This window comes from Peromyscus eremicus, chromosome 14 (assembly GCF_949786415.1).
Source record: "Peromyscus eremicus chromosome 14, PerEre_H2_v1, whole genome shotgun sequence".
NCBI lineage: Eukaryota > Metazoa > Chordata > Mammalia > Rodentia > Cricetidae > Peromyscus > Peromyscus eremicus.
In genome coordinates this window covers 49,764,175-49,791,240 of record NC_081430.1, presented here as the reverse complement: position 1 = coordinate 49,791,240, position 27,066 = coordinate 49,764,175, and the positions used below count along the sequence as shown (strand labels likewise).

The window sequence follows — 27,066 nt, the reverse complement described above, 5'->3', positions numbered from 1 at the left end:
GTGGTTGCTGGGAATTGAACTCAGGACCTCTGGAAGAACAGTCAGTGCTCTTAACCTCTGAGCCAGTTCTCTAGCCCCTTAGCCTAATTCTTAATCTTTAAAAGGGCCATCATTTGTTGAGAGTCACTTTCACAGGATGAAACAGATAACAGAAACAGATAAAGAACTCTTGAGGGCTTTTTGTTTGTTTGTGACTTAACTAGAATTTAACACTCCACATGTAGGGAAAGTCAAATCAGAGAAGTATGGAATCTCAGTTTGTAAAACTAGACAGAGCTCTGGAGATGGATGGACTGACAGATGATGGGTGGTGGATGGTGACAGTGCTTGTTCAGCAATGTGAATGGACTTATGACTCCACACTATGCACTTGATAGTGAATACTCGGTGAATGTTTGGTTTTACCAGTGAAAATGCAGAGAAGCCTTTTGTGTGTGTCTTGCTGCATAGTCACTAAATACCTTGCAATATAACTGGAATTTAATGTATTAAAATGTAGGGAAAGCATTTTTTGTTAAATTTCTTAAGCAGATGAAGCAGTTTGCCTTTATTCTTTTATTTGAAGTCATCAAGCCAGTGTGCAAGTAGAATCTTTGCAAGAACAATTGAATGTGATCTCCAAGCAGAGGGATGAGACTGCCCTGCAACTTTCTGTCTCTCAGGAACAAGTAAAGCAGTATGCTCTGTCACTAGCCAACCTGCAGATGGTTCTCGAACACTTCCAACAAGGTGCGTTATTTACCTGGCTGATGTTTTAGTGAAGAAAAATTGTAGTTATGGTAATTTTGCCTTATTTGAATATGAAGGTAGGTATAGGAAATCCCTAAATGGTTACTGACTTGTTAAGAGGAAAGGTAAGTCTCCACCAACAAGTAAATTCACACTCCTTTTATGATTAAAATTATTGTGATTTTTTTTTTAAAGTTTTAGTATATTACTAATTAAGATGAATGTGGAGTATAACTCTTTTGTGGGTTTTTTTTTTTTTTGCTTTTGGTTTTTGGTTTTTTGAGACAATGTTTCTCTGTGTAGCTCTAGCTGTCCTGGAACTCACTCAGTAGACCAGGCTTGCCTCTAACTCAGAGAGATCTGCCTGCCTCTGCCTCCTAAATGCTAGGATTAAATCCATGCACCACCGCCATCTGGTTTTTTTTTTGGTTTTTTTGTTTGTTTGTTTGTTTGTTTTACTGTTTTATTTATGTATTTTATGTGTGTTGGTATTTTGCCTGGACATTTGTCTGTGTGAGGGTATTGGATCTGTGGAACTGGAGTTACAGACAGTTGTGAGCTGTTATGTGGGTGCTGGGAATTGAACTTGTGTCCCCTGGAAAAGCAGCCAGTACACTTAACCGCTGAGCCAGAAGTTGAGTTAGAAAGGTAAAGAAAATGAAGAAGGAGAATCAAGTGATAAAGGAGGGCTTCTCACAGGGCTGGTGAGAAGACTCAGTGACTAGGTGCTTGCTGCTAAGCATGATGACCTGAGTTTGATTCCCCAGGACCCACATGCTGGAAGGAGAGAACTCATTCTTGCAAATTCTCCTCTGACCTCCACATGCACACTGTGGCCCGAGTGCACTCAGACATACACACAAAGTAAATAAATGAATATTTATTAAGGGACTGGGCATGGTGGCACACACCTTTAATACCAAACTAGGGTGACAAAGGCAGGCAGGTCTCTGTGAGTTTGAGATAAGCCTGATCTACATGAGTTCCGGACAGCCAGAGTTACATAGAGAAGACCCTGTCTCAAAAATCTCAAAAACTTAAAAAAAAAGAGAAGAGAGAGAAACAAAATGTAAAAGAAGCTCATACAAGAGGAGAATGACACACACTTAGAATGATTAGATTTGAGATTCTAGAGTTTGAAGCCCCTTTTAAGTGTTAATCATTGTAATTGCTGACCTTTGAAATGTTAGCTTGTTCTTAGCTGTTCATTTGTGCTTTGAGATGGCTACATTTCTACTCTAAGTGGAAAATACATTTTAGAGAAACATTAAGAGAGACCAGAACATTTTTATTTATGCTAAGAACAATTTTTGTTTGTTTGTTTTTCAAGACAGGGTTTCTTGGTGCCTGTCCTGGATCTTGAACTGTAGACCAGGCTGGCCTCGAACTCACAGAGATCCACCTGGCTCTGCCTCCTGAGTGCTGGGAATAAAGGAGTGCACCACCGCTGCCTGACAACTAAGAACAAATTTTGCTTTTTCACGTTCGCCCTACTTTAATTAGGATTACCCACTTTATATCACTGGCCCATCAAAAAATTTGTTGACTCAGTACATATGGTAATTATTAATTGAGTTAACCGCTAGTTTATTGGGGGTTAGAGGATATCTTTGTGCCTAAGAAAATCTTTAAAATTTGTACTGGTGTGACCCTTTAGGGCTGTGCATTTAGTTGAGGTCTTTAATATACGATTCCCAGGTGTGGTGGTTTACACCTTCCATCCTAGCACTCAGGAGGCAAAGGCAGGCTGATCTCTGAGTTACACATCAGCCGGGGCTACAGAGTGGGACCAAAAAGCGAAGTCTAGTTTTTAATGTAATTGCTAGACTGACTCTGAGAATGAAGGAGTGTGGCAAGGAGGCTGTAGAGAGTGTTGCTAAAGAGGGAACAGAATGGGCTTATTACACAGACGAGAAGAGCCTGCAAGGCACACGGGCCCCTGGTGTTAGTACACTTGATATGTTCACTGCAACAATTGTACTTCCCTTTGAGGTATTTAAATGTTTTGTTTTTAATTATTAAAAGTCCAAGTGATGCCAAATTCCAGCTTTATTGCAAAATATTACTATAACTTTCCTTTGTCCTTAGAGGAAAAAGCTATGTATTCTGCGGAATTAGAAAAGCAAAACCAGCTCTTAGCTGAATGGAAGAAAAAAGCAGAGACTCTGGAAGGAAAAGTGTTATCGCTGCAGGTAGGCAAAATGCTTTCTTTTCAGATCTGTGTCTTGGAAATAGTCTCAGAAACCATTCATCTGCTGTTTACTGTTTGAGTGATGGTTTCCAGCCTCCTACTGGGTATAGCAATGAATCGTCAGGTTCAGAATCTCCCAGGTGACAAAATTGAGAGCAGTCACAGTGAATGTGAGATAAAGGAACTTGAAATGCTTTAGCACACCTCAGTATCTTAGGGACTATGCAAAATGAGAACAAATTAATCTGCAGGATTAAGTTGAATTTTTCTCTTTTGAACAAAACGTTTTGTATGTTGTATTTGATATGTATTAAAATTACATATATTATCTTGTGTAATCTTTTAGAACCGGAAGGGTCCCCTCTCTTCTTACTGATTTTAGTAATCTGAGGGAGTTTGCTTTGTTTTGTTTTTGTTTTTTGAGTCCCAGGCTGCACTTGAGCTCTCAGCCTTGCAGATGCCGGATTGCAGGTAGGAGTCCCCATGCTCAGTCTTTTCTTTTAAAGCCTCTTGCAGATTTTCCATTTTATATATAAAAGTCATGGAAGGTAGCGGTGAAGTCAACCCCGCTGCAAAGATATGACATCAAAGTGACTTGCTTTGGGTTTTTCCTCAGTCATAGGTGGATTCTGATAAGAGTTGCTGAAACGAATCAATTGCCCTTACTTGGAGTTAGTGACAGTGCTTGTTTAGGACTGTTGATATTCTAAGAAAATTTAAAATTTTATGTTTAATACTAAGTGGCTGTAAAATGTTTATTGTTTATAATATATATAAAATATGTACACAATAGAAGGATAGCAATTTAGCAAATGCCCACATTCTCTTACCCACCACAACTGGAATGCTGCCTTTACAGTTCTCCTGTGTTCTACCACAATCCTCCTTCCACTTGTTTCCTATGGAAACGGTTGTTCACCTTGTTTTCCCGTTTATTGGAAAGGACTTTTTTTTTAAGAATTTTTTTTATTCATTTTACACACCAACCACAGATCCCCCTCTCATCCCTCCTCCTGCTCTTCCCCAGCCTTCCCCCTCCTTCCTGCCCTTCGTCCTTCCCACTCCCTCCTCCAAAAGGTTAAGGGTTCCCATGGGGAGTCAGCAAAGCCTGGTACATTCAGCTGATGCAGGACCAAGCCCCTCCTCCTGCATCAAGGCTGAGCAAGGTGTCCAACCATAGGTAATGGGCTCCAGAAAGCCAACTTATGCACCAGGGGTGTATCCTGATCCCACTGCCAGGGACCCCTCAAACATACCAAGTTACACAACTGTCTCAGAGGGCCTAGTCCAGTCCCATGCAGGTTCCACGGCAGTTGGTCTAAAGTTTGTGAGTTCCTATAAGCTTGGTTCAGTTGTCTCTGTAGATTTCCCCATCATGATCTATTCCCCCCCCCCCCCGCCCCAATATAATCCCTTTTCTCTCTCTTTGACTGGACTTCTGGAGCTCGGCCTGGTGCTTGGCTATGTATCTCTCCATCTCTTCCATCAGTTACTGGATAAAGGCTTATGATGACAGTTAGGGTATTCACCAATCTGATTACCAGGGTAGGCCAGTTCAGGCTAGAGGGCTGAATAGAGGGCTCCACTATTGTTAGTAATCTAAGCTGGGGTTGTCCTTGTGGATTCCTGGGAATTTCCCTAGCACCAGGTTTCTCCCTAACCCCATAATGTCTCCCTCTTTCAAGATATCTCTTTCATCGCTCTCCCTCTCTGTCTCTCCCCCAGCATGACCATCCTGTTCCCTCATGTTCTCATCCCCCATCCCCTACTCTTTGTTGTCCACCGTCATCCCCAGTTTACTCATGGAGCTCACCTGTTTCCCCTTCCCTAGGCGATTCATGCATCCCTCTTAGGGTCTTCCTTGTTTCCTAGCTTCTTTGGAGCTGTGGGTTGCAGTCTGGTTATCCTTAGCTTTACATCTAGTATCCATTTATGAGTGAGTACATACCATGTTTGTCCTTCTGAGTCTGGGTTACCTCATTCAGGATGATATTTTTTTAGTTTCATCCATTTGCCTACAAATTTCATGATGTCGTTTTTTTACTGCTGAGTAGTACTCCATTGTGTATATATATCCATTCTTTGGTTGAGGGGCATCTAGGTTGTTTCCAGGTTTTGGCTATTACGAATAATGCTACTATGAACATAGTTGAGCAAGTGTCCTTGTGGTATGATTGAGTATGCCTTGGGTATGCCCAAGAGTGGTATCATTGGGTCTTGAGGTAGATTGATTCCCAATTTTCTGAGAAGTTGCCATACTGATTTCCAAAATGGCTGTACAAGTTTGTACTCCCACCAACAGTGGAAGGGTGTTCTCTTTGCTCTACATCCTCTCCAACATGAGCTGTCATCAGTGTTTTTGATCTTAGCCATTCTGACAGGTATAAGATGATATCTCAGAGTCATTTTGATTTGCATTTCCCTGATGACTAAGGATGTTGAGCAATTCTTTAAATGTGTTTCGGCCATTTGAGATTCTTCTGTTGAGAATTTTCTGTCTAGCTATGTAGCCCATTTTTTAATTGGATTATTTGGTATTTTGATGTCTAGTTTCTTGAGTTCTTTATAGATTTGAGAGATCAGCCCTCTGTCAGATGTGGGGTTGTTGAAAATCTTTTCCCATTCTGTAGGCTGTCATTTTGTCTTTCTTACCCTGCCCTTTGCCTTACAGAAGCTTCTGAGTTTCAGGAGGTCCCATTTATTAATTGTTGCTCTCAGTGTCTGTGCGACTGGTGTTATATTTAGGAAGTCTCCTGTGCCAATGCATTCTAGGCTACTTCCTACTTTCTCTTCTGTCAGGTTCAGTGTGGTTGAATTTATGTCGAGGTCTTTGATCCACTTTTACTTGAGTTTTGTGCATGGCGACAGATATGGATCTATTTGCACTTTTCTATGGGCCCCCAACCAGTTATGCCACCACCATTGTTGAAGATGCTTTCTTTTTACCGTTGTATAACTTTGGCTTCTTTGTCAAAAATCAGGTGTTTGTAGGTGTGTGGATTAATGTGAGGGTCTTCGATTGATTCCATTGATTAACATGTCTGTTTTTATGCCAATACCAAGCTGTTTTTATTATTATAGCTCTATAGTAGAGCTTGAAGTCAGGGATCGTGATGTCCAGAAGTTCCTTTATTGTAAAGGATTGCTTTGGCTATCCTGTGTAGCTAGAGTTTTCCTGGTCTTGCCTGGCCCACAGTCAGGACAAATCTCTCTAACCTGCCAGTCCCACAGCAGCTCAGACTCAACCAAGTAAACACAGAGACTTATATTGGTTACAAACTGTATGGCCGTGGCAGGCTTCTTGCTAACTGTTCTTATAGCTTAAATTAATCCATTTCCATAAATCTATACCTTGCGACATGGCTCGTGGCTTACCGGCATCTTCACATGCTGCTTGTCATGGCGGCGGCTGGCAGTGTCTCCCTGACTCAGCCTTCCACTTCCCAGAATTCTCCTCTCCTTGTCCCTCCTACTTCTTGCCTGGTCACTGGCAATTCAGTGTTTTATTTATACAGAACGATATCCACAGCAATCCTGGGTTTTTTGTTTTCCATATGAAGTTGAGTATTGTTCTTTCAAGGTCTGTGGAGAATTGTGTTGAGATTTTGATGGGGATTGAGTTGAATCTGTAGATTGCTTTTGGTAAGATTGCCGTTTTTATTATGTTGGTTCTACCTATTCATGAGCATGGGAGATCTTTCCATTTTCTGATATCTTCTTCAATTTCTTTCTTCAGAGACTTAAAGTTCTTGTCATACAGGTCTTTCACTTGCTTGGTTAGAGTTACCCCAAGGTATTTTATATTATTTGTGGCTATTATGAAGGGTAATGTTTCTCTGGTTTCTTTTTCGACCAGTTTATCATTTGTATATAGGAGGGCTACTGATTTTTTTTTTTAAGTTAATCTTGTATCCCACCACATTACTGAAGGTGTTTATCAATTGTAGGAGTTCCCTGGTAGAATTTTCGGGGTCACATATGTATACTATCATATCATCTGCAAATAGTGAAATTTTTACTTTTCCTTTCCAATTTGTATCCTCTTGATCTCCTTTTCTTTTGTTGTCTTATTACTGTAGCTAGAACTTTGAATACTATATTGAATAGATATGGGGAGAGTAGAAAGCCTTGTTTTGTTCCTGATTTCAGTGGAATAACTTTGAGTTTCTCTCCATTTAATTTGATGTTGGCTGTGGACTTGCTGTAAATTGCCTTTATTATGTTTAGGCGTGTTTCTTGTATTCCTGATCTCTCCAAGATCTTTATCATGAAGAGGTGTTGGATTTTGTCAAAGGCTTTTTCAGAATCTAATGAGAAGATCATGTGGTTTTTTTCCTTTCAGTTTGTTTATATGATGGATAACATTGACAGATTTTTTCATATGTTTTACCATACCTGCATCTCTGGGATGAAGCCTATTTGATCATAGTGGTTGATTTTTTTTTTTTTTTTGGATGTGTTCTTTGATTCGGTTTGCCAATATTTTATTGAGTGTTTTTGCATCAGTGTTCATGAGGGAGATTGTTCTGTAATTTTCTTTCTTTGCTGCATCTTTGTGTGGTTTGGATATCAAGGTAACTGTAGCCTTATAAAACGAGTTTGGTAATGTTCCTTTGGTTTCTATTGTGTGGAACAATTTGAAGAGTATTGGAATTAGCTCTTCTTTGAAAATCTGGTAGAATTCTGTGCTGAAACCATCTGGCCCTGGGCTTTTTTTTGATTGAGAGACTTTTAATGACTGCTTCTGTTTCCATAGGGGGTATAGGTCTATTTAAATTGTCTATCTGGTCTTGACTTAATTTGAGTATGTAGTACCTATCCAGAAAATTGTCCATTTCTTTTAGATTTTCCAATTTTGTGGAGTATAGGTATTGGAAGTATGACCTGATGATTCTCTGGATTTCTTCATTGTCTGTTGTTATGTCTTCCTTTTTGTTTCTGATTTTGTTAATGTGGATATTCTCGCTCTGCCTTTTGGTTGGTTTGGATAAAGATTTGACTATCCTGTTGATTTTCTCAAAGAACCAACTCTTTGTTTCATTGATTCTTTGTATTGTTCTCTTTGTTTCTACTTTATTGATTTCAGCACTCAATTTGATTATTTCCTGGCATCTACTACCCTTGGGTGAGTTTGATTTTTTTTTTTTTTTGTTATTGTTGTTCTAGAGCTTTCAGGTATGCCTTTTAGTTGCTAGTGTGAGATTTCTCCAACTTCTTTATGTAGCTGTTTAGAACTATGAACTTTCCTCTTAGTACTGCTTTCATAGTGTTCCATTAGTTTGGGTATGAAGTACATTAATTTTCATTGAATTCTAGGAAGTCTTTAATTTCTTTATTTCTTCCTTGACCCATTGGTGATTCAGTTAAGTGTTATTCAGTTTCCATGAGTTTGTAGGCTTTCTGTAGTTTGTGTTGTTGTTGAATTCTAACTTTAAACCATGGTGGTCTAATAGAATACAGGAGGTTATTCCATTTTTTTTTTTAATCTGTTGAGATTTGGTTTGTGACCGAGTATGTGTTCAATTTTAGAGAAGATTCCATGGGGTGCTGAGAAGAAGGTATATACTTTTGTGTTTGGGTAGACTGTTCTGTAGATGTCTATTAAGTCCATTTGCATCATAACATCTGTTAGTTCTCTTATTTCTCTGTTAAGTTTCTATCTGGCAGACCTGTCCATTGGCAAATGTAGGGTGTTGAAATCTCCCACTGTTAGTTTATGGGGTTTTATGTGTGATTTAAGCTTTAGTAATGTTTTTTTCTACATATGTATTTGCCCTTGTATTTGGGGCATACATGTTCAGAATTGAGACTTCATCTTGATGTGTTTTTCCTGATATGAATATATAATGTCCTTCTCAATCTCTTTTGATTAATTTAGTTTGAAATCTAGTTTGTTAGGTATTAGGATAGCTACACCAGCTTGCTTCTTAAGTCCATTTGATTGTAATGTCTTTTCCCAACCTTTTACTCTGAGGTAGTGTTTGTCTTTGAAGTTGAGATGTGTTGCTCGTATACAGCAGAAGAATGGATCCTGTTTTCGTATCCATTCTGTTAGCCTGTGTCTTTTATAGGTGAGTTGAGCCCATTGACATTGAGGGATATTAATGATCAGTGATTGTTAATTCCTGTTATGTTTTGGTGGTAGTATGTGTGTGTTTCCCTTCTTTGGGATTTGTTGGTGTGGGATTATCTATTGCCTGTGTTTTTGTGTGTGCATCTGACTTCCTTAGGTTGGATTTTTCTTCTAGTGCTTTCTTTAGGGCTGGATTTGTGGATAGGTATTGTTTAAATCCAGTTTTGTTGTGGAATGTCTTGTTTACTCCATCTATGGTGATTGAGAGTTTTGCTAGGTATAATAGTCTGGACTGGCATCTGTCGTCTCTTAGTATCTGCATAACATCTGTCTAGGACCTTCTGACTTTCAGAGTCTCTGTTGAAAAGTTGGATGTTATTTGATGGGTCTGCCTTTATATGTTACTTGGCCTTTTTCCTTTGCAGCTCTTAATGTTCTTTCTTTATTCCATATGTTTAATGGTTTGATTATTATGTGGTGAAGGGACTTATTTTGGGGGAATCCAATTTTTTTGGTGTTCTATAAGCTTCTTGTATCTTCATGGGCATTTCCTTCTTTAGGTTGGGAAAGTTTTCTTCTATGATTTTGTTGAATATATTTTCTGTGCCTTTGAACTGGTATTCTTCTCATTCTTCTATCCCTATTATTCTTAAATTTGGTCTTTTCATAGTGTCCCAGATTTCCTGGACATTTTGTGTTATGACTTTCTTGGCTTTAATGTTTTCTTCGACTGACAAATCTGTTTCCTCTATTATATCTTCAACACCAGAGATTCTCTCTTCCATCTCTTGCATTCTCTTGGTTATGCTTGCATCTGTAGTTCCTATTCATCTACTCAGATTTTCCATTTCCAGCATTCCCTCAGTGTGTCTTCTTTACTGCCTCTATTTCAATTTTCAAGTCTTGAACTGTTTCCTTCACCTGTTTGATTGCTTTTTCTTGGTTTTCTTGGCTTTCTTCAAGGAATTTATTAATGTCTTCCCCTTTTTTGTTTGTCTTTTCCTCGATTTCTTTAAGGGAATTTTTCATTTCCTCTTAAAGGCCTCTATCATCTTCATAAAGTCATTTTTAAGGTCGTTTTCTTCTGCTTCTTCTATGCTTGGGTGTTCAGGTCTGGCTCTTGTAGAACTGCTAGGTTCTGCTGGTGCCATATTGCTCTTTATGTTGTTGAATGTATGCTTGCATTGGCATCTACCCATCTCTTCCTCCAATCAGTGCGAGGAGTGTCTGTGTCTCAGGGAGCTGCTGGGGTCTTGGAGGATTGGGTTTGTTTGGGGGACGGAGTGGGACTTGTAGATTTCAGGGTCCAGTGGTGGTGGTGGGGAAGTCTTGCCTGCTGGCCTGCAACTGGGGCTGCAATGGGTGGGAGTGAGGGGGCACAGGTTGTGCCTTGGGGCCTAGGGTCTAGAGACTGGGCTGACCGGCTGGGAGAGCAGTCACTCACCTCTTGATCCTGTTGGGGCTGGTGGAGTCTGTGTCTCAGGGAGCTGCCGAGGTCTTGGGGAATGGGTGGGTTTGGGGGATGGAGTGGGGCTTTTAGATACAGGGTCTGATAGGGGGTGGTGGCAGGCAGGCCTGCAGATGTCTTGCCTGCTGACCTGCAACTGGGGTGTGAAGGACATTTTATATTCGTCTGTACAAGAATGTGCTTATTATGTACTTCCTTGTTTATATCTCATGGTATACAGACATACAGATTTCTATCAGGTTTGCTTTGATTGGAATTACTAAATTATAGGCTATATATGACAACCTAAGCTTTATGGTTAGGACGATAGTTTTCTAAACATGGTTATGTTAAGTTACTCTGACTCTTAATATATTCATGATTCTTGTTCTACATCCTTGTCACATGATACACTACCAGACTTTGAAGTTTTACCACACTGGGTGGGAAGATATTATATGTTTTGTATTGTTTTGGCTATAGCCAGGGTAATTTATAGTGAAAATAATTTTGTTAGCTAATGGTTCTAGGGGCCAGGAACTCAAATACTGAGGGACTTGTACCTGAGAGGGGCCTTCTTGTTGCATCATTCCATTGTAGGACTAGAGAGACACGGCAAGGAGGGGCCTGCACTCGTCCTTTCTATTACAGACCCCTCCTGCAGAAGTGGCATTCATTCTTCCTGGCGGACAGTGCTCTAGTGTCCCAAACACCTTCCAATAGGCCCTGCTTTCCAGTGTCCCATTTACTTTATCAAAGTTATTAAAGATGTGTTTTGTTTTGTTTTTTTGAGATAGGGTCTCTCTATGTAGTCCTGGATGTCCTAGAGCTTGCTCCGTAGACCAGGCTGGCTTCAAACTCACAGAGATCATCCTGCGTCTGCCTCCCGAGTGCTGGGATTAAAGGTGTGCACCATCACAACTGACTAAAAAATATATTTTTGTTCAACATTTTTAATTGTGTCCAGTGGTATCAGATTATCTTGTCTATGAGACTCTTAAAGTATAAATCCAGATCTTTTTCTACAAAACTAGTTTTCTTCTTAATTTAAAATATAATTTATCAATTTTAAAAGAGCGAAATAAGCCAGAAGGAATTAATAAACATAAAAGGTGAATAAGTGAAATAAAATCCAAACAAATGGCAAAGTAACAAAATATAAATGCTAATGTGCAAAGAAGCTTGTTCTTCCTTATTGACTTTGTAAGAGGGCTGGAGTTGGGGTGCAGGGGTGGGGGGGTGCTTGTGTAGCGCCTGTGACACCCTGGGTTCCATTTCCAGCACAACAAAGCCACATAACCACAAACCCTACTTCATACATACAAACATTATGATGTGTTTTAGTTTTTTTGTTTGTTTTAATGTTTAGATTTTTAAAAATTATTTAAATTTTCTTTATATCAAATTTAGATTTATAGATTTGGAATAATACATTTCTATTTAAATTCTTTACTTCAGACCTCCTATCAGAGTTCAACTCCTACAAACTAGAATTAATAAGGAGTGTGTGTGTCCATATATTTATGTGTATAATATGTGAACACACATGTACTTGATTACAGGGAATTGCTACATGGTTGTTGGAGCTGGCCTAAGCAAGTCTGGAGTTTTGGAGGGCTGGCAGTCAAGATGGGAAGACCACATCAAAGGCCTGGCTGGAACTCACAGGCACAGGACAGAGCTTTTGTCCTCAGGCAGTTAGGGCAGTCACAGCTGGAGGGAGTTTTGTGAGCACAGGAAGAAGCTGCTGTCCATCAAAGGGATTTGTCATTTTGGGGGAAGCCCAATCTCTGCCTTTAAGAATTTCCGATTGGCCCAACCAGGGCATTCCAGGTTACTCTGGAGGATGAGCTTTCCTTAAGGACTTGAAGCATGCTTGCAGAATGCCCCTCATAGTAACTGATGAATAACTAAGGACTGTAATCTATCCTAGTAACACACCAGACAAGATTCAGACCAAAACGTGGCCTGGAATTTACATGAGTAAATTCTGAAGGATAACCAAGAAAATTAGAACCAAGAAAAGCAGCGAGGAAGGACTAAATCAAAATAGAGCCAATACAATATGGTCTAGATCAGCGGGATAAAAGAATAATCCAGAAGTGGAGCCCAGAATGTATTTGAGAATTTAAAATGAAATGGATTTGAATGTTTTTTCTGTTTTTTTTTGTTTGTTTGTTTGTTTTTCTTTTTTGGTAGCAGTTGAAAAAGTCAGTGGACTCTTTATTGCTTCTCGGTTATAGAGATCAGGAGCTCTTGGTAGTGTGGGTTGGCTTCCTCTTCACCACCACAGGCTTCTGGCTTCACAGGATGCCACTGGCTCTGCGAATGGCCACCATGCCCACATCGGGGCAGTACTGTTCTTGCAGATCATGTGACTGATGCAGCTGAGGCTGCCCATGCATTCTTTTTTCTTTTTTTTTTCTTTTTTTTTTTTTTCTTCCGTTTTTTGAGACAGGGTTTCTCTGTGTAGCTTTGCGCTTTTCCTGGAACTCACTTGGTAGTCCAGGCTGGCCTCGAACTCACAGAGATCCGCCTGGCTCTGCCTCCCGAGTGCTGGGATTAAAGGCGTGCGCCACCACCGCCTGGCTCCATGCATTCTTAATGGTAGTCCTCACATAGAAAGTGGCTGGTTTTTCCTGACATGACTACATAACCCCTTTGTCTTGGGGTGAACCAGCCTGTTGTAGCAGAAAGAGTTGTAGGACTTCAGATTACTGAACTTGGTGCTGTTCATCTGCTTATTTCTCATGATCAGGAATCTGGAGCAATTCTGCAGGACTACCCATTGCAGATGCGTAGACATGGCAGCAGCTCCTCTCCCTATGGTGGCCAGAGACAGAAAGAGCCCAATTTGAATTATTATTTTTTTTAATCTTTTTTTTTTTTTTTTTCCTCGAGACAGGGTTTCTCTGTGTAGTTTTGGTGCCTGTCCTGGATCTCACTCTGTAGACCAGGCTGGCCTCAAACTCACAGAGATCCGCCTGGCTCTGCCTCCCGAGTGCTGGGATTAAAAGTGTGTGCCACCACCGCCCTGAATTATTTTTAATTTAGTGAGAAAGAAGATTTTCTAAAAATGATGTTAGCTGGGCAGGACTTTAATCGCAGCACTCAAAAGACAGGGGCCAGTTCAAGGCCAGCTTGGTCTACATAGGGAGTTCCAGGCCAAGCAGGGCTACATAGTAAGACCCTTTCTCAAAGTAAACACACACACACACACACGCACACGCACACGCACACAAAATGCCATTGGCAAACTACCCATACAGAAAAAATTAAGTTGGGCTCCATCTTATATTATATAGAGAAATAAATTCCAGTTATATCAAAACAGGAATCCTTACCTGGTAGGAGTCTTGGCTTCTGAGAGTAATTTTTGTTTGTTTTGAGATAGGGTCTTGGTGTGCTCAGATTGGCAGAACCTTCCTGCCTCTAGAATGCCGGAAGTACAGGCCTCACTAGTAGTACAGGCCTATGCCACCACATCTGGATATGAGAATGCTTTTGATGGTATAGTGACTGGGTGGCTCTTCTGACATTTAGTAGGCTAGGAATTGTCAAAAAAAAAAGTATATTTAATGAGAAATGCTATATTAAAATTTAAATACAGAGAACAAACTATCTTATAATAAATTCTAGACTGTGTGTACAATCTAGAAGTAAAGAGGATCTTAATCCAGATTAAACACAAGAAACTACAAGAGTAAAGGAGAACCTCTTTGTTATTCACTAAAAAGGGATTAATTAGTAGACCAATGAGTGACTTCATTTTCATTGCCCAGAGAACAAAGGGTTCCTATCTGCCGTCCAAAGTACTCACACAAGCTGATGGCAAGACAATGAGGAGAAATACGTAAGCAGTGTACACAATGAGGTTTTCATGTAGGAGCAGATCCAACTGTTGTATAAACAGAACAAAGATGTGCAATAATAGTTATAATGAAGCATCCCTTTAGATACGTTAGCTTACAAAAATTTAAAAGAACAAAAACATTTATTGCTGTATTTCTTGACTTTTTTATATATTTTTAAAATTTTTATCTTGTTATTGTTACTTTAAAATGTTTTGTTATGTTATCTTTTAGTAACACCTATACTTAGTTTCTCTAAAAGGGCAGTGATGCATTGTGAAAGAATATGAGGTCGGTAGGTTGCACAAACTTGCCAGTGCTCACAGAGGTGCAGCTTCACCACCAGCTGAGCTGTCGATGGATTCTGAAGTGTCGTCCAGCCCTGTAGTTTTGCATACTGCTTTTTAATAACCTCCTCTTCCTCCCTCCCCTCCCCCTACCTTCCAGGAACGTTTGGATGAAGCAAATGCTGCATTGGATTCGGCCTCAAGACTTACAGAACAGTTAGATCTAAAAGAAGAACAAATTGAAGAACTTAAAAAGCAAAGTAGGTCTTTTGTCTTTGTTCTCTCTAACAGTGCTTATGTTGAATCAAGTGTAGTCTTCTGCCATACGTTGGCACAGCTGAGTAAGGCTGGTGGATGTGGCTTCCATTTCCCATTCCCATGTGCAATTTGTGTCTATCTGAGTCTGTATCTAATGAAACCAGAGTCATTAGGATAACCATGGCTGTCCAGTTAGTTCTCCTGGTTACTGAGCAATGACTGCTTTTTGCTTGTTGTCCTGTTGATCAAGGAGACTGATTTGACTGATCCAATTTTTATCTTCTCCCTGATACACCTGAAGCCATCTGAGAGGGCATATGCTCAAATACTGGGTCACTTTTTGTGAAGTGAATGGCTGAGTGTAACTTACTAGATTTTTATGGTTGTGGATGGGCTTTACACCAGGCACTCAGTATATTTGGGTTTGGTGCTTGTAAAGTGTCTCGCAGTTGGCCAGTTCTCTAAAGCTGACCCCCTGTATTTAGAATTATCATTGAATTTCACATGGTATGGTAGTTCACAGTGCTATGCTAAACCTAATAGCCGACAGTGATAGCATATCATTAAATTTAATCTCTCGATTAGGGGTAGCCAGGGACTTGAAGTTCCTCTGGGGCTGTGTTTAATTAGTAATGATTTGAAGTGATTGCGGAGGTCGTAATGGAACCTAGGAATGCATTGGCTATAGAAGTTTCTGTTCTCACAGCAGTTAAGAAATATATACCATGTGTCACAATATAGAAGTCAGAAAACACAAACAGAAGTAGATGGAACAGCAGAGATGCTGTGTTCAGAAACGGTGACATGGATACTTAGGAAATAAGCCCACAAGAACCACTGGCCCATAGATATAACCCCAATAACTTGGCCTGGATCCCCCAGGAGACCCCAAGTGGATGCAGCAAAATAGTAATAGGTGCAAGGGAGTTGACATCATTGGGATAACTTCACTCTGAGACTTTGTTCTGAGATTTTGTTTCATAAGAACTGATTAGCATAGGAGCTCTAAATCTCAGATAGGCCTGGAAATAGGCAGCAAGGAAACAGTACCTAGTGAATATCTGTTATGGACAGTTGACCTAACTTAGATTGTAGCGCTTAGTTTTTTCCTTACTCATTTGCCATTCTTAAACAACTAAGTGTATAGTATCAGTTCCCGTCTATAGATTAAAGAAACTGAGCTTTCCTTGCAGATCTCTTTATTTGTACCAAAGCTTTGATCTTTCCATGTTCTGTATTCCTGTCAGGGGAGTGGGTGTTTATAAAATGTCTAACTTGTCTTTTGTTCTGTGTCGCTCCCTTGGAGATACAGTGTTGTCCTATGTACTGAACCCTCACTGTTGAAATGGCTTCTTTAATGAGAACTGTGTATTGGGAAAATAATCTAGTTAGATAGAAAGCTAGTGCAGCTACATTAGTTGGAAGACTTGGTGAACCATAATGAACACTGAGCACCCAGGGGTTAGCCACGGATGTCATATCTTAGTGTTGAGCTAAATCAGTGGAGGGAAAGGTGAGTTTTGAACTACATCACTGGGCTGTGACAGCTTGATGCCGTGTGCCTTGATGTCTATGGTCACATCCCCAATAAGTCATTCACCGGAGTCATTCCAGTAGACCATGGTCAGATAACAGAGTCTGTAACTGAACTGTGGTATTTGGTATTTGCTCAGGCACCTATTTAAACTTCTAGGAGTAGAAATTTTTCATTGTAGCTGGTAGGGTAGGTAGCCTGGGTTCCTATTTGTGTAAAACATAATTAATACTCACTATTAATAAGTAAGAACTTTGGGCTCATTCTAGGGAGTCAGTACTGGAGAGAAAGCTCTGCTTACTTCGGCTTATACAACTGCTGTTTGAAAAGGCCAAGGGAGCTAGTATGGCACAGACAGGAAGGGAGAACACCAAGATGGTTGGTTGTTATGTCTTTAAATTATTCCTGCCTTTTATAGCTTCTCCTAATAGTGTTTTCTTACATTACCTAAGCGCTTAGTGCCATGTTTATATCTCTAAACACAAATGCGATTTTATTTTCTCAATGCTGTATTCTCGATTTGATAATATAAATAAATTCTTGATTGGCTTACTTATTTCAAAAAGCATCCCTATATATTTTTATAAGTCATTAAGTACTTTACATGTTGATTGATGTTGTAATACTGTACTTTATTTTTAACACAAAAGTTGGCCAGACAGCAAAAGTTTTTGCCAGGAGAAACAATTTTGAAAAAGACAGATTGGTTTTTGTTGAAAGAAAATACACAGACTTGAATTGTAAAGGCAAAGTATTGTTTTAGTTCTAAGCCTCTGTAGACTAATGATTAGTTCATCTGCTGTTTCAACATTTAGACAATATTAGGAAATTTACTTTAAGAAGTGGTATTTTATTCAGAATGGTTGATTATATCATTACTACCAAGATATGATTCAGTCTGTTTAAACATAAGGAAAGAGTGGTTACATATGACCCCGGTATTAAAGCAGTACAGCATGGATGACATCAGTCCCTCTTAGAATATGTAATTGTTAATGTCAGGTACGTGCAACTGTGGTTATGAACTGGAGGCATTTATGGGCCCTGTATGAGAAACATAAAGACAGATGCCTGGGGATTTACTAGTCAGTAAGCACCTAATAAAGACCAGCTGCTTGGCTTCATGATGGCTGCTGTGTAGAATACTAGATAGGCCCCTTTACAAGGAGCTGAAGAAACGGCACATGACGAACTTCATAAGCTGATAATTTAAGACAGTTGTACACAGCAGTGGCCTTTAGTGGCATGTTTAGTTCCTCTTGTTAAGGGACAGAGACTTGAAGAAAGTGTTAAGCCACTAGTAGGATTTTACCTAACAAGTGTGAAAACTATTTAAACCATAAGAACTAGTTAGCTAACTCATCCTCCCAACAAGAGAAACCCTAAGATCCTGCAGGTGCTGTATTCTACTAGGCAGTGTTGACTGGTAGAGGGGTTACTGCTGTCCTTCCTTTCGGGGATTGTTCTTTCAATATTTCATCCATAGTTCAAAATGACTCTTTGCACATGCCATCCTGGACTTTGTGTACAGTCAGTGCACCAGTCTATGAGTTGAGTAGGATGTCATTATTCTTAGTTCATCAGAGTTGAGAGTGCCTATGGACTTGTTATTGGTGAGAAAATACATCTGTGTAAACCTAGTATAGCTGAGCCACTAAAGACACATACATTGTCATGTATGTAGGTGTCTGTTTTCCTTTCTTCATTTCCCTAATTGCTCTTAAGATAAATTTCTTCTTAAATGAAAATGATAAGTTGAAATGGAAAGTAAAGATAGTTTTTGATTTTGTAATTAATACTAAAAAGCACCTAAGTTTTGTGGTATGCAAAGAAAAGTAAGTTTTCGTAAGTAATAGAAATTTAATTCTAGCACAAGGAACATCTTTTGCTCTACCTGCCAGTTTATGCCTATGTCTTTATGTGCTGGGGATGGAACCCACCGTCTTTTGCATGCTAGGAAAGTCAGCTGCATCCCAAGCTCTATACTTGTATCTTAAAGGCTTTTGTAACTAATTTTTAAAAATAGTGACTACTTTTTAAAATGTCTTGTATGAATTGAAAGTGGAAATTTTTCCTTAGAATATTTTTAAAAAGAAAGTCTAAAAGTATATATAAAACGAGTCCAGTAGCCGGGTGGTGGTGGCACATGCCTTTAATCCCAGCACTCGGGAGGCAGAGCCAGGTGGATCTCTGAGTTCGAGGCCAGCCTGGTCTACCGAACGAGATCCAGGACGGGCACCAAAACTACACAGAGAAAGCCTGTCTCAAAAAAAAAAAAAAAAGAGTCCAATAAAAGGTACTGTAATATATGAAGCATGAAAACATGATTTAAAGTCACAGAGACAGAGGGGCTTGAAATGTTTCACATGGAACTACCTTTATGATGCTGAATGTGCCTGAGTTTTTATTTTAAATAAAGACATTCCATTTTCCAAGACATGATTTATACAAGAAAACATATAATGTCCTGTTGAACTTAAGCCAAATACATTCCCAGACGCTTTGTTACCCAAATCTTTTGAGTGAGTTCTTTATAGATGTTTTTGGCAGAAGTGGTGGTTTTAGAGGAAACATGTAAGAAGTACCAGATGCAATTTTCTGAATTGCCATAAATGGTTAAAAGTCATTTGTAATGATATAAACATCTGGGTATGCTAGACAATGCCAACATTTAAATTAAGGGGAAAAGTATATTAGGTAAATAAGCTATTTTGTACTTCTAGTTACATTTTAAACATGTTTGATATTTGATATTAATGTCTAAACTGAACAATGTTTTGTAAGTTGCTATTGAAAACTAATTTCTATAAGCAGAAAGGGAAAATGAATTATGTACTGATGAGAATATTTTATATACTTCATCTCCTTTTTTCAGTAAGGCTGAGTTATTCAGTATGTAATTTATTTTATTTGTCCTTCCCAGAGAACACCAGTCATTCATTCACTGTTATATCAAGTATTCATTGTCTATGTGTTGAGTATCAAGCACTAAATAGGCCCTGGGATAAACAGGTGACAGGGGTCTTTTTCAGGATGGTGGCAGGCAGGAAGGGGAAGAGGATGTGTAATCAGGTACATGCAAGGAATTGTTTTGAAAGAACCAGAAGTGGTGGACAGCTATAAGGACAGAGCAGGGCAGCTGCACTTACGAACATACAGTTGTGACAGTGTGTACGAGAACTGTGCAAGCTCAAGTCAGACAAAAGCCCAGCAAATCCCAGCAGGGAGTGGGAGGTGAGCACAGAGTCCACCCCTGCCTGAGGAGCGCTTGGCAAGTGAGAGCCCCGAGAGAAGAGTCATTCATTTTTCTTTGAGAGTGCAGTCCCTTACCAGTGAGTAACCGAGCTCAAATGGAAGACACACATCCAAAAATATCTGGGCAGCACACATTGCACTTGATGGGTTATAAATAAAATGGCACAGATATTGTATGAAAAAATTTTTTCAATTAAAAAAGGGAAAAAAGACAGACACAAAGTTGGGTGAGTAGAGAAGGGGAGTGGATCTGGGAGAATCTGGAGAGTGGTAAATATCATCAAAGCACATTGTACGAACTCATCTAAGAACTAATAAAAATTTTTTTAAAAGAAATTGTTTTGAAAGAGTTATCCATTCTACTTGGTAATAGTGGTATGGGAAGGTAAGAAAAATTAGTGACTTATTTTTTCTTAAGTGATGGATACATATATCCATCATTAAATAGATTGATAGTTAGGGGAAATTATTCTAGACAGAGGGAGGGATTCACATGAAATGAGGTGGCGTACTCTGAAAAATGTTGAAAGAGCAGTGTGGTGGGGTAGGATGGTGTGGCTTGGTATGGAGGACTGGGAAGGTAGAAGTGAAAGTGATTTGCTGTAGGGGAAAATGAAACTTAGTCATGAATCACAAGTAGATTGTAAACTGTAATACCAAAACAGCAAGGGAGATGGGCATAAGTAGGTCCAACCTGTTGACATTGCAGTATGGCATTGTAATCACACTGGAGAACAATACAATTGGTTTACCTCCCCTCCAACAACATCTCCACCCCCACTCCCTCCACCCCCCCCCCCCCCCCCCCCCGTAATCTCATCGTGTTTTAAGTAAGCTAACAGTTTTATGTCAGGCTGCATTCATAGATACTCCTGGCTACAGCTCTGACAGGCCTGGTAAAAACTGGTGAGTTGAAGTGTTTCTGTTGGGTGGCGGAGTCTCAGCTCAACCCCATTATTTCTACACAGGCTTGTGAGCCCAGTGCTGCAGACCTTAGGTCTTGCAAGGAATGGTGAAATCTGGATTTTCATATGATAGGTTCTGGCTTTCTAGTGTGATGCTTACTTAGAGCTTTGTAAAAACCCTGTGTGGGCAGGACAGGTCTCTCCTTTGGGGACGTCGTCCATTACAATTTGCAGTAGGAAATGAGGTTGGTGCCGAGGCCTAGAAAACCTTCTGTTCTCAGAGGGTTTGATGTGGTGTTAACATTTACTAGGTAGAAAAAGTGTTACGGCTTTCCTTTTCAGTGATAAATTGCAGTTCTCTTTGGATATGTCTTGTCTTTGCAAAACATTTTTTAAAAAAGTTTATACTATATAAGGAAGCTTTTAAAATTTTCTATATGGAAACTGTAAAATATCTGAATTGATAGTGAAGGGTTGAGGGGGACTAATTGAGAGGGAAAGCATATTTGATTTGCTTGTATTAAAAATATTATTAGATGTGTGGGTACTGGAGAGAAAGCTCGGTTGATAAAGTGCTTATCCTGTGAGCGTGAGGACTTGACTCAATCACCACACCCACGTAGAAGCTGGGCATTGATCGCTCACCTGTAATCTCAGTGCTGGAGAGGCTTAGGCAGAAGGACCTCTGAGTCCTGATGGTCAGCCAGTACAGCTGAGTCAGTGAATTCAGGATTCAGTGGGAGACTGTCTGGAAAAAAATAAGATGTTAAGTAATTTGAAAAAAAAAAAAAATCCAACAACTGCCTCTGGCCTTCACACACACATGTACAATATGCATACCCACATGTATACATACCTCTCACCTCCCATGCACACATGTACATATACACAAAAATGTATAATTACATAAAATCTCTTGGTCTGATCTAGAGGTAGAATACTTAACTCTGAGACTAGATTTAATCCCCACTGTTGAAAAATCTCAGTCAATTTCTCCCTCCCTTGCCTTCTCCTCCCATTTTCTCCCCTCTCTGCTTTCTTTCTTCCAAGTGTGCATAGTAATTCCAATTAGCTGTGTAAGTAATATAGTAAGTCTTTTATTTTCATCACAAATGATGGTATAGTAGAACTCATATTACTGATATTGTACTACATTAATGAAATGAATTTATTTCCAACAAGTAGAATTTTAAGAGTTACTTTGGGGGCTGGGGATATCCCTCAGTTGGTAGAATACATGCTTAACACACACAAGCCCCTGGGTTTAGTCCTCAGCACATGCCTGTCATCTTAGCACTTAGGAAGGATAGGCCAGAGGATTGGAAGGTCAAAGTCATCTTTGTCTAAAGCAAGTTTAGGGTCAGGCTGGGATACGTGAGACCTTGTCGGGAGGGAAAAAAGTTAACTTTTTACTCAGCAGTTAATTATGATGGGACAAAACAACCAAAGAAGCAAAACAAAACAACAAAAAACCACATTCACCATGTACACTCTAAACCTTAAAATTCTGCCCGATAGATTGAAAATACTTAAAAGACAAAGCAATTGCTAACTTCAAATTACAAATAGATGTGATATTCTTTTTAAAAACATTTAGTGTTAAAAGTGATTTTGTATGAATTGAAATTCTATAATAAAAAGACTGTCTAGTGGAATTGGGGTGGCCCAAGCCCTTAATCCCAGCACTTAGGAGGCAGAGGCAGGTGTTCTACAGAATTCCAGACAGCCAGAGCTACACAGAGAAACCCTGTCTCTAAAAAACAAACAAAAACCAAAAAACCAAAGCCAGTCTAGAGGTTTGGAGAGATGGCTTAGCAGGTAAAGCACTTGCCATGCACCCACATGAGTGCTGAGAAGCAGTAATTTAGTGCTTAGGAGGTAGCCAGGGGATTCCTAGAGCCATCTGTAGAGTTCGAGTAGCTAAGTCAGTGAGTTCTTGGTTCAGAATGAGAGACTCTGACTCAAAGTACAAGATGGAGAGCAACCAAAGAAGAAACCTAATGTCAACCTCTGGCCTCCACACATACCCGTGTACACACAAAGTCCATCTAGTTTCTAGTTTTTGCTTTGGTTATAGTTAAATGAAGAAACCAAATCATATTAAATTTAGTACTATGTCAAGTTTTAGTTTATTTTGGGTACTAGAGAGATGGCTCACTGGTTAAGAGCATGTACTACTTTTGCAGAGGACCCAAGTTTGGTTCCCAGCACCCGTGCCCACACAGCCACCCATAATTCTAGTTCCAGGGTACTGGGTATCCCCTTCTGGCTTCCAGGGGCACTTGTACTCATGTACACTGTGATGGCTAGTTTTATGTCAACTTGACATGAGCTAGAGTCATTTGGGAAAAGAGAACCTCAATTGAGAAAAATGCCCTGACCCAATTGGCCTGTAGGTGAGTCTGTTGAGCATTTTTTCTTGATTGATGTGGGAGACCCCAGCTCACTATGGGTGGTGCCCCGCCAGGGCTTGTGGTCCTGGATGCTATAAGAAAACAGGCTGAGTAAGTCATGAAGAACAAGACAGTAAGCAACATTACTCTATGGCTTATGCTTCAGTTCCTGCCTCCAGGTTCTGCTCTGACTTTCCTCAGTGATGGACTGTGCTGTGAAACTATATGCTGAAATAAATCCTTCCCCAAGGTGTGTTTGGTCATGATATTTTCTCACAGCTACAGAAACCCTAACTAAGACATACATTACCTACACATAGCCACATATTTAAAAATCAAATAAAATTAAAAATTATTGTCAAGTGATGTGGGATGTCCTTCTGTATGCTGTGAATATGTGTTGCTCTTATTGGTTAATAAAAAGCAGACAGGCCAGTAACTGGGCAGGAAGTTAGGCAGGAAAGCCAAACAGAATGCTGGGAAAAGGAAGGCGGAGTCAAGGAATCACCAGCCAGACACAGAAGAAGCAACATGAGAATGTCATTTTGAGAAAAGGTACCAAGCCACATGGCTAAACAAAGATAAGAATTATGGGTTAATTTAAATGTAAGAACTAGTTAGTAATAAGCCTGAGCTACCAGCTGAGCATTTATAGATAATATTAAGCCTCAGAGTCAATTATTTAAGAAGTAGCTGCTGGGTATTTGGGAACAGGCAAAGTATCTCATACCTCATTTACTTACTGACATTTATACAGACTGGCGAAATTGTCTTTCAAACATTTTTCTCTTTCTCCTGTTTTCTCCTTTGCCTTGGCTCTTAAAAATGAGAAAAATGCAAAATAAGGGAAAAAAATTACAAAATATCAGTATCAACCAAAGTGATATATGTGATTGCTGTTGATTAGAGCAAAGTTTAACAATGAATTTGTTATTTTAAGAAATCAGATGAAAGCTGGGTGTGGTGGTGTATGCTTTTAATCCTAGCACCCAGGAGGCACACAGGCACCCAGGAGGCAGAGCCTGGTGGATCTCTGTGAGTTTGAGACTAACCTGGTCTACAGAGTGAGTTCCAGTTCAGCCAGAGCTGTGTAGGAAGAAAGAAAAGAAATGAGATGAAAGAATATTTCCATTTTATATAGCACTTTACTATTTAAAAAGTCAGCTTTTTGTCGTTTATTCCATTCTCTCAAAATCCTTTGCATGAAGCACAGTCATTTTAAAAGAGGCAAACCACGCCTGGCCCTGAGCATGGTTCATCTCTAGGGTTTCTGGGTTCTCATTCTGGTCTTCACAGTTATCTCATTCAGCTTACTATTCAGTGAACCTGCTCACAGGCACTTAGTCATGCGATAACCAGAGGAATATAAGAAGTATGATACACTTTAAGATGTTCTCTGGGCCGGGCGGTGGTGGCGCACGCCTTTAATCCCAGCACTCGGGAGGCAGAGCCAGGCGGATCTCTGTGAGTTCGAGGCCAGCCTGGGCTATCAAGTGAGTTCCAGGAGAGGCGCAAAGCTACACAGAGAAACCCTGTCTCGAAAAACCAAAAAAAAAAAAAAAAAGATGTTCTCTGAAGATGATGCACGGTCATCAATCACAAGTAAAATGTAAAGTTATGATGCACTCACTCTTCCACATTCGATTTTGATTCTAAGATCATGGCGTCATCTCTGGGAGTTTCAGAGCTCTGCTGTGGAAGATTTACTGTGTCACACACTCAGAGTCATGCTTTCTCCAGACTAGACTCCATCTCAGCTGATTCATTGCTCAACTTGAAAATGCTTCCCAGCCTCAGCTTGCATTTCTACAGAATTATTTGGGTGTGTGTGATTATTCACAGGACTATTGTATTTGGACTAGAACCCATTTCTGAATAATAATATTTTGCCTGCCCATATAAATATAGTTCTGATTTCAAATTGTGGTTTGAGTCCAGTGTTCATAGAGAAATATTCAGAATTTCTGATGGGAGGAGAGCAAGTGTTGCTGGAGAAAAAGATGAGTCTTTAGGGACTTTGGATGGGTGTGTGACTTCCTTTTCTTCTAACCTCTCAAAATTAATACATTCCTTCCCGTGCTGTCCTTAAGTTCTGAGGTCCTTTCCTTTTCCTTTCTCTACTCAGATATCATGGTACATTTAAGCATGTGAGTTTGAGATAGCCTTGCTTGCGCATCCCATATTGCGTTAGGTCACGGACTAGTTTTAAGACAATTTAATCTTGTCACTTTGACCTAAACGATGCTTTGACTTTCTGACTTACTTTATTCAAGTAACTTTTTATTAGAATCTTTGCTTTATAAGTTTTACTCTGAAGATATTTATTCATCATGCAGGCCTTTCGTTTGCTTGGGATTCTTTGAGATAAGGTCTCACTCTGTTGCCCAAGCTGGCTTCAAACTCCCAGACTCAACTGATCCTCCTGCTTTGGCCTTCTTAGCATCGGGGACTACAGGTACATACCACAATGCCCAGCTTATTAAAAGAAAAGTAATGTTTTATTTGTTGTTATTATGTGTACATATGATGTGCGCTGGGTATACACAGGCCTGCCATGGAGCATATGGAGGTCTGAAGTCAGTTTTGTGGAGTTGATTCTCTCCTTCCACCTTTATGTGGATTCCAGAGATAAAACTCAGGCTGTGACTTACAGAGCAGCACTTTGACCTGCTGGCCATCTCTTGGCTCAGGGGCTTACCTGCTGTTCTTGTTTGTTTAAAGGGAGACAGTGTAATACAGCTTTAGATATGGTTTATGTGGTAAGAACATACTATCCAATACATGTAATTCTCTCCCTTTTCCGTCTTTCTCTCTCTCTCTTTTGAGAAAGTGTAGGCTGGCTTCGCTGTGTATAGCTCAGGGTGGCCTCAAATTAGGAATCCTTTTGCCCCAGGTTCCTGAGTTCTTGGGGCTGCAAAAGTGTACTACTATGCCTAATGTAATTTTTTTTTTTTGTTGTTTTTAATGGCTACATTGAAACAGTAAAAAAAAATAAATAAAAAATAAGTTATTTTAAGATTACTTATTGGAGCTGGAGAGATGGCTCAGCATTTGTTCTTCTAGAGGACCTGGGTTTGATTCCCAGCACCCACATGGAAGCTCACAATCATCTCTTAACTCCAGTCCCAGGCGATCTGATGCCTTCTTCTGACCTCCTCAAGTACTACATGTATGTGGTACACAGACATGCATGCAGGTAAAATACACACTTAAAATAAAGGCAAAATCTTAATAATATTGTTGTTATTTTTCTGTGTGTGTATCTGCATGGGTTTATGTGCACCATGTGAGTACATGTCTGTGAGAGCATCAGATCCCCTGGACCTAGAGTTCCACGTGGTTTTAAGACACCATGTGGACTCTGGGAAACAACCCAACTCCTCTGTAAAAACAGCAAGTGCTCTTAACTACTGAGCCCCATGAAATTAATTTTTATAATTTCTTTTACATCACATGTCCCCAAATTATTATCATTTTGAAATGTAATCAGTATAAAATTAATAGTAATAGATACATTTTAGAAAGAGAAGGTAGCAGGGCTAGAGAGGTGGCTCACAGGTAAGAGGGCTTGCTGTACAAGTTTAAAGACCTGCATTTGGATTCCAGAACCCATGTAACAAGGCCTTATGGTTGTACTTGTTCCCATAAGCCCAGCACTGTGGGGGCTGCAGGTCACAAGGCTTCATAGCTCATTGAGAGACCCTGTTTCGAGGGACACCAGGCAGAGAGTGACACCTGCCATCTTCAGCCTCTACATGAATGCACAGCACATGTGCAGAGAGTGGGGAAGTTTGGGCTGCTCCTAGGCTGCCAGTCTGTAATCCTGGAGGAGGGGAGGGCTGTACAGTAGCTCCTGCTTCAGCTTGTTGAGTTGATGTTTTTCCGGTGGCCAAGAGCTCTGCCACATCTAGAATGTAATGCTAGGGAAAGCAGCACATGCCCACAGTGTAAAGTACTTGAAGAGTCTAAGAGAAAATGTCTTTTACTGATTCAGATTTCAGTAATAGACCCCATCCTCTGCCTTTTAGATTCAGTTGAAATTCCTTGCTGGAAAGATGGGAAAGGAAAAGTTTATAGAAAATTTTCCAAACACAAACCTTGGCTTTTATAATATGGTTATGGCAACCATCTCTATTTTGGTAA

General features: G+C 39.9%; 1 protein-coding gene across 3 annotated transcripts in view; it reads left to right on the top strand.

The window, feature by feature from the left end:
* Nucleotides 1-27,066, top strand: part of Trip11 (thyroid hormone receptor interactor 11) — a 78,984-nt gene that overhangs the window by 42,397 nt on the left and 9,521 nt on the right. For all 3 annotated transcript variants that reach the window (XM_059278993.1, XM_059278994.1, XM_059278992.1), the window contains exons 14-16: nt 566-729; nt 2,818-2,921; nt 14,739-14,838. In XM_059278993.1, the coding sequence (XP_059134976.1) occupies nt 566-729; nt 2,818-2,921; nt 14,739-14,838 (368 nt within the window). The remainder of the gene's footprint in view (nt 1-565; nt 730-2,817; nt 2,922-14,738; nt 14,839-27,066) is intronic.